General features: G+C 37.1%; 1 protein-coding gene across 1 annotated transcript in view; it reads right to left on the minus strand.

Annotated features, from left to right (window-relative positions):
* Positions 1 to 473: 473 nt before the first annotated feature.
* Positions 474 to 8,621, minus strand: part of stard9 (StAR-related lipid transfer (START) domain containing 9) — a 54,053-nt gene continuing 45,905 nt past the window's right edge. Inside the window, exons 23-32 of the mRNA XM_022672918.2 lie at positions 8,323 to 8,523; positions 7,888 to 8,071; positions 7,597 to 7,737; positions 6,883 to 6,982; positions 6,631 to 6,797; positions 6,475 to 6,539; positions 4,763 to 4,965; positions 4,591 to 4,670; positions 4,172 to 4,330; positions 474 to 2,943 (exon numbers count right to left, since the gene is read on the minus strand). Coding sequence (XP_022528639.2) covers positions 2,839 to 2,943; positions 4,172 to 4,330; positions 4,591 to 4,670; positions 4,763 to 4,965; positions 6,475 to 6,539; positions 6,631 to 6,797; positions 6,883 to 6,982; positions 7,597 to 7,737; positions 7,888 to 8,071; positions 8,323 to 8,523 — 1,405 coding nt within the window. The 3' untranslated portion in view covers positions 474 to 2,838. The remainder of the gene's footprint in view (positions 2,944 to 4,171; positions 4,331 to 4,590; positions 4,671 to 4,762; positions 4,966 to 6,474; positions 6,540 to 6,630; positions 6,798 to 6,882; positions 6,983 to 7,596; positions 7,738 to 7,887; positions 8,072 to 8,322; positions 8,524 to 8,621) is intronic.

The raw sequence follows: 8,621 nt of genomic DNA on the forward strand, positions 1-8,621 counted from the left end.
TACAGCAGTCAGCACACCAGCCAACAAATCATACAGACAAAACACCAACTGCCAAACCTTAAAGCAAACTGGCACAGCAACTGGCACAAACCAAAGACGTCATCACACCAACTAGCATGTCTAAAAGAAACTGGCACTTGACTTGGGACATCTTAAAGCAGATGGAACATCAACCAGCACACCCTAGAGCAGCCGGCACACCAAACGGCACATCCTAGAGCAGCCGGCTCACCAACTGGCACATCCTAGAGGAGTTGGCCCACCAACCTGCACGTCTTAGAGCAGCCGGCACACCAACCAGCACACCCTAGAGCAGCTGGCCCACCAATTGGCACACCCTAGTGCAGCTAGCATACCAACTGGCTCATCCTAGAGCAGCCAGCACACCAACCAACACATCCTAGAGCAAAACACTGAGGCTTTGCTGCCACACACTGAGGTGTCTATAGGGAAAAGTTCAATGAAAAAAGACAAAAAACAAGTTTTTTTGAAAATGTCAAATATATTTAAGAAAATAATGCTTTTGCTTATAAATTAAATGTCAGTGAAAGATTGTTCCTTCTACAAAAGTATAAAAACAATTAAACCAACCACAAGAAAAGGTAACAACAAAAAATAAACATATGAATTACTTTACATTTAAATAGAAGGGATTATATATCATAGCATAACAGAAAACACACATAACAATTAAGATATGTATATATAATTCTTTGTGTTTTAGGAGAAGCAGAATGCTTCAGGTCCTTCATCATCCTGGGCTTCAAACAGAACCGTGGTACTAGTCCTATACAGTGCTTAAAACAAGCTTAGTGGTGAAGCAAGTCATAGCTTTGACTATAATAATATGTACAAAGCTGTAGTGTATTTACCATTACTGTAGACAGTTGTCTAATCTGAATATGCTGACCACTAAAAGTGTGAATCAGCTCTTCCACTGTAATAAAAAGAAGCTACTTCAAGGCATTTTGATCCTTCTAATGATTCGAATAAATAACAAGACTTAGTTATACATTCTGACTAAGAGTTTCAAACCCTCTTGTTTTGGGGGAAGAAAAATAAACCTCTCTGTAAACCCCAAGGGCTGATTCTATTTCTGTAGAACTGCATATCCACTGACATTTACATTTTTGTCATTTTGCTGACATAGTGGCCCAAAGCAAGTTGCAGTGTTCAGATCTATGCAGCTGACTGTCCTGGAGCAACCTGGGCTTGCAGGCTATTGTGTGGAATGTGGGTCTAATATTAATTACTAAGAGTGAAAGTGCAGTGTTTATCAGATGTAACAGTAACATTTGCTATGCATACAATGTTATGAATTACGTTTTGTTCAGGGTTACAGTTTCCTTGTCGGAGGTAAGCTTATAACAATACATTGCATATTCTTCATAAACAGAGAGAAAAAAGTACAAAAATACAGAAAATGCCATCAAATGAACAACAACCATGGAAATAGTGTATAAAGTTGTTCTTACTATTAAACTCTCAGAATCATATGCTTTAGTGCAGGAAGTTGGTCAAATAAGGCAAGAAATATAAATATCCACTTACCATAATTACAGTTTCAGGTTCATTTTCCTATTTTCTATTTGTTTTGGTATTCTGATTTTTTTTTATAAATGCATTTTGCTCACATATTTTTCATTACATACATTGTTTTCTTTTTAAATGTAGAAAAAAAGTAACAAACATGTGTAGCTTGTAAACTATAAGAAAATTAATCAACAAAACAAAAAATATCAAAATTCTATGACAGTTGATGAATTGCGGAAAAGAAACAAAATTACAATAAAAAAAAAGAAAATAAACAGATATTTTAGAAAACTGTCTTTACAATGCTTAGAACCACAACAACGTGTACAGTCTTAAGCAACAGTTTGATTGTGCTAGTCAAATTACACATTTACCTGTAATTTATTTTCTTACTGAAAAAGGAAAAAAAAAAACCTATACTACTATTATTTATTATTAAAAATGAACATGTAACATATACATATTGTTTTGAACTGTAATTAAGATGCAGAACATGTGTAAGTGAGTTCTGTGTAGGAAGATATTCTCACTTAGAAAATCGAAAAAACTAATAGAATTTGATCATTGTGCCCATTAGACTGTGTATTATACTAAGGAAAAATGTAAAAATAATAATAATAATAGAATAAAAAAAAATGTACAAAAGAACAAAAGACTCAATTTACTTGTGTGTTGTAATGACAGTTTGATCACTTGGAAAATGTTACTAAATATGAATCATAAACCTTTCGTCATACAGGTTTTTAATCTGCTTCAACACTTCATAAGAACATCTCTAATGATAAATCATGCACTGTGCATGTTATGCAGCAGCACTAAACTGCATATTTTACATTCCGATACAATAAAAATGTGTTTTTTTATTGCAATTTCTATTAAATTCAAGTTTCAAAAATTTGAGCTCTAATTTAGATACTCAGTAAAACTAGCTTCATCACATTATTATGCTACGCACCTACGGAATACTGGACGGATGATCCACATACTCATTATCACTAATTATGATATGCAGAGCTATGTACACAGTTATTAATGTCAAGTAATTTTCATCAGTTACATATGAGAACAAATGAAGCTTCAGGGCACTTGTGACAAGCATAAAAACTCCTGTCCAGACTTTGGCACAAGGAAGCACCTTTAAAAAGCATAAAAAATATCAAAATAAATTCACATAGATATGCCTTCAGTGCTCTGTGGAAAGAATAAGAAAAATGTATAAAAAAAATGTCAAATAAAAAGAGGTGCAAGTTTGCTTCAGAATAGACCTTTAGAATAAGTGCTCAATGCTGTATGACACATGACAGGTCAAGAGAAGGAGAAAGAAGAATCAAGGTCTGCGATTACGGCAGCCTGTTTCCTAGCCACTGTGCTCAGCAGCCTCTGAGGCAGGGACGGACTGCCCAGATCCACCTGTGGGGGGAGACACACACACACACACACACACATTGGTTCGAGTGGTCACTGAGGAACTGTTTTATTTACACTGGACCACACTGAGGGTGTATCAGATTCAGTCGTACAGTTTTTCCTAATAAAGTCATTATTAATTAAGTGTAAAATGCATCCATCCAACCACAAAACACAGATTTTACAAAACATTAAAAACCAGTGAGAAAAATAACTTAAACACATTTTATTAAATACTATTTTAGTGAGAACTAGTCTATAGCCTATCTGTACGGGATTAGTTTTTATAGGGGGTCCTGGGGTAATTTTCTCTTTTATGGGGGGTCCTCTGTGATTTTAGTCCCGTCCAGAACAACTACATATGTGCTTTTCTTAGACATCCTCTGAGAAAATTACAGGCTGAAGTACCTACTGTTTTTTGCTGAACTCTGTGGTCGTAAGGTAATTTTAGTCCTGTCTGGAAGCACATCTCTGAGTTTCATCACCTTGCGTTTATTAAATTAGCTATTTGTCCACTGCCATGCACAGTAATTACACTTTAGCACGCATTTCCTTGGAGATCCACATGAACACAACAGCGAGTGGAAATGGAGGAGCTACTGAACCACTTCCTCAGTGTAGGAAATGCAAATTCATCTCCAGATAGCTGATAATAACTTTTAGAGCGTTTAGATGCCACATCATGCTCCGTGTACAAACCTAATATCACGTGACAACGCAATGTCATGTGACCAAGAGAGCCAAAAAACTCACTGGTCTACCTGTTTTTTCAATTTCAGTCCAGATGCACGAGTTGAAGTGTAAAATATTTTCACAGACGTCCCCCAGAGAAACTAATCCCGTCCAGATAGGGCTTATGTTCATATTACCAGACTGAAGTGATCTGTTTTTTTCAGGCCTGTGTGTGGACATATCAAATCTATCCTTTTAAATCATTTCATATGTGGTTGTAAATAATTTTTATATTTTAATAAAAGAAAGAATTCAAATAATGTTCTTGCAGTTTCAGACAGAGAGAGTTCTACCTCTGTTCTAACCAGCAGTTTCCACAAAAGCACACTGTCTTGAAATAAACTCTCCATTCCAAGGGCTGATCCTATTTTTGGGATTTACATTCTGCCGTTGTGCTGAAACAGTGGCCCAAGACCACCAACTCAGCAAAATGATTGTGTGCTGAATGCAGAAATGCAGCTGATAAGAGAAATATGGAGGATAAGTATAGAAAGTGTACCTGTAGTAGATAGATAACTTTGACCATCTCTCGACCCTGATGCTGGCTGGGCTGAAGAATCCAGGCACTGGGAAGCATCTCTCCTCGTACAGCGTCCACACTGGGGCGAGGGAGAGACTCCTCAAACACAGACTGCATAGCCAGCACCCACATATCATCCTGAAAGGATGAGGGAGAGGGAGTGAAATCAACATCAGAGCAAACTGCAGTGAAGAAGCTATTGCAGAAACAGTAGCTCCTTATAATCAAACTACAAATATGACAGCAGCATTCAGCTAATGTTATGCTCTCTATGCTGCTGTATTACAATAAAATAAAGCACACACAGCAGGCATGCTTAATAAAAGCTCTGTTTAATCCTTAAATAATTATTGAGGACATTTAACAAAGTGCAGAGAAACTGAAGACAGGAAACCAACCTGTTTGGACTCAGTGCTCAGGCAACAGAAATCCCGCGGCTGTTTTAGCTGACATTTGGACGGATCCGTCAACAGGTAGACTAAAGAAAGCAATAGAGGTATTAGCCACAAACCATCAATGTACAGTGTTCTCCCTCCCCTTCACTATAAAAGCACTGGTGTTTTTTGTCACCTAATTGTGTGCTGCTGTCCAGCGGTCGAGTCCAGGCAGTCTTCAGAGACTCGTTGTAGAGATGAGTCTTGGAGTGGTCTCGGATTAAACTCCACAGACTGGCCAAGGGTCTGTCCAGCTCAACTGCCCCAAGAAAGCTATGAGCTGTAGGTCTTGAGCAGGGCCTGTGGAAAGTCTGGACTCCTCGTTCCATGCCCTGATACCTAAACAAATACAAGTATAACACAAGAATTCTCTTTAAGAGGTACAGATATATAATGTGCTTTATTCCTAGGGTTGGGGTTTCTTAAAATTCACTACCATGTTATCAGTAACTAAACAGATCTAGCTTTTGGTATCATGGTATTGATAAAATACCCTCAACATGTTTTTGTTTTTTATTAAATTATATATTTAATTTGGTATAAATTGTATATATTTTTTTAAAACAACACTAATAACACAAACAATATACTACAATACGCAGTATTGTGTGTAAGGATAAGAAACCACCTTAATAAAGCTTAATAAACAAAATAAATTATAAGATTTCTGTGAGATTAAACATTCGATAAGTCCCATAAGGAAAGCCAAAGGAAAATAAGTGAAAAAAAAAAATCAAGAATATCCCAAACTCAATAAAAAAATATTAAACTGGGCAATTGTTTTATTGCAATCCAAAAACATAATATTGTGCATATTCCAGCATTTAAGTTTGTAATATTGATATAAAATTTACAAATATTATTGAAAATCTTTGACTGGTACTGTATGAATTAGCACTTTTTTATTGCTGAAGAGTAAATAAAACTGCTGGAGCAGGATTAGCATTAGACGCTAATTGCACAAAGCGCTAGCTATTTTCCCATTCAGAGGTAAGTATTATCGATCTGTAGCCTGTTGCTAACCAGCTAGCACTACTGGAGCAATATTAGCATTAGCCGCTAAGCGCTAGCACTTTCATCATTTATCATCATTTTTCATCATTGCTGTCCCAGTCCTGCTCCACAGACAGACTCCGAAAGTCTTTTGTTCCTCAGGCCATAAGACTGTTCAACTCCTCTCAGCACAGCAAACTAAAGACTCTGTGAAACTTTTTCATTCCGGCCACTCTGGCCACACCATGGACACACCCCCAGCTATGGACACACTCTCAGACTTGCTGATGCCTAGAACACTTTTTATAGTTCTACCATATTTTGCACTAGTAGTTCATTCACTAGTTAATTCATCTACTGTTTACGTATCTTTTGCACTGTTTACATATCTTTTGCACTGCTTAATTTAATTTAAATTATTATATAACTGTGTATTTGCACTTTCTGTTTGGCTGACATCAGTTATCCTCACATTATGCACATCAACTGGTGTTCACTGTCTATTGTGTTCAACTGCACTACCTCCATTCTCCATCTCCATTACACACACACACACACGAAGACTGTACATTTACACTGTATATTCTATTTCTTATTTGATTGTATTTATATGTATCTTTATATTTTATATTTTATCTTTTTTAACTTTGTGTATTGTGTAACCTGCTGCTGGATGCCAAGAATTTCCCCCCGGGGATCAATAAAGTATCTATCTATCTATCTATCTATCTATCTATTTAGATGTGAGTATTATCGGCCTATAGCCTGTTGCTAACACCGGCTAGCACTGCTGGAGCAACATTAGCATTAGTCGCTAACCATACTTTATACTCTATCGTCAGGCTAAACACCAACCTCCAGCCAGCTGCAACCTTCCCTGCAAGTAGATTCCTCAGGTCTCCACCAGAAGCTAAATGAACCTGAGAAACAGTAAAAAATCAAAAAAAAAAAATCAAACATTCGCAAAACACTTAGTTTCACAAAATCTAACAGTAAACACTCAAATCCTACCTCAGATATAGCACTGGAGAGAGTGCAGTCTGCGATGTCCTGGTAGGATGTAGAAAGAGACAAAGAACGAGAGCCGAAAGAAAAGGTGCGCTGCCGTGGAGGGGGAGATGATGGCGAGGAGGAGGACAGAGGCTCATATCTAGAAGAGGACGTCTCCAGACGAACATCTGAAAAGAATTTCTGATTAGACACTAGAATTCAGAATACACTATTTGTATTACTACTGCTGCAGCTTCAGAGGTCTGTACTCACCTTGAGCAGACAGCCACACACGAGGAGCCTTTAAACTCTGCGGGGGGATCAAGGGAGGTCGACTCCTGACTCTCAACCCGACATCTGTGACTCCAGTGATCTGAGAACCATCAGGCCAAAAAAACAGCATCTCTTAAAGGGACAGTATTACACATTTTTATTGTATTTATTTATTGTACTGTTTTTACAAGTTGAGTTAAGGTACCAAAAACAGCAGTGAATAATATTCATATTACCACCTTTAAACCTTTTTCATATCTTAAGGCCCTTTTACAAAGAGTACGTTTTTTTGTATTGATAACAAGAAAGAAACACATGCGATTCTTAACATTGTAAAGTCTGAGTTTCAGTACCAGAAACTCCATAGCTCTCATAAACTTTCACTTTTTATTTTTCTCTTTTGTCTACTTTCTGCTTTTTTCTTTCTCTTTCCTTTCTCCACATGAGTATTAATTAGAAAAACAGGCTCAGACAACAAAAATGTATGCAGCATCACAGTCTGTCAGTTTTGTTGTTAAAAAAAACCCCACCGATAATATATGTTTATTCATTCTTAACACTTGATTTGTGTTTTTGTCACCCAAAAACTAAAATCAGTCTGAAAGGGCCTTTAGAAAAGTGAGGTAGCGTTCAAATAAAACTAAAACTATGAATGTTATACTATAAATGAAATTTTAACAACATACTACAGGAAGATCCACTGAAAAAAATCACCTGTATAGATGGAGAGGTACCATCTTTCAGTAACGCTGCATTGCTGCTGTTATAGCCTGAAGTAGGTCCAGAGGATAGACTGAGATTAGAACCAGTGCACAGGGTGCTGCTGCTGAAACGTGTGCGAAGCCTCAGGTCGTCCTATATGAGCAAAAAGAAAACATTAAAATCGATCCTGTGTAAGGACATTTTATGTTAATGTACATGCCACCAGGTTAAAAACTTTATCAGTATCCAGCAAATACAGTACTTAGTATTCAGTTGTGTATGTGGTTAATTTTTGCCACTCACTTTTACAGTCTGTGCGAGAGCCTGTTGCTGTAATCTCCTCTTCTCCTGCTCTGTTCTCTCGCGAAGCCGCTCTCGCGCTCTGGCAATCTCTGTCCTGGCCTCCTCTCGCGCTCGACTGTAGTCACGCAGCAGGAACTCAATATCTGAGGGACACTGACTCCCTCGTCTCACTGGGTCTGAGACTCTGGAAAGAGTTATTTAAGATATTGATTATTTAGATTTTTAAATACTTTATATTATGATCTTAGTCAATTATCAAAAGACTATTTAATAAAATATCACAAAATATCTAAAATATGTAGTACGTTATATATATATATATATATATATATATATATAATAGTAAGAAATATAGTAATATACTTGATCCCAGATGAACAGAAAATAAATCAGGGCTCAAAGGAGGTGGAAGGGAAGGCACTGACAGTTACTTACCTGCTCATCTCCACTACTTCTTGGCGTAGCTGTTGCAGATACTCCAGTCGTCGGCTTGGCCTGTCTGAGCATCTTTGAGACTGCTCCGTCTCGTGACTTGGTGAGTTTGGGTGCTTGCTGGGGCTGAGGCTTCGAGCCCTGCGGCAATTTTGAAGTTGAACTTGTCTTTCTTTCTTCAAATTATCAATGCTCCTCCTGTGCCTAAGGAAGATTTTATGAAATATATATATTTTAATATAATATAGAATTGATCATTTTACTATAAGCTGTATTAATAAAATACAGCCATGTTTAAAAAC

This window comes from Astyanax mexicanus, chromosome 14 (genome assembly GCF_023375975.1).
Source record: "Astyanax mexicanus isolate ESR-SI-001 chromosome 14, AstMex3_surface, whole genome shotgun sequence".
NCBI lineage: Eukaryota > Metazoa > Chordata > Actinopteri > Characiformes > Acestrorhamphidae > Astyanax > Astyanax mexicanus.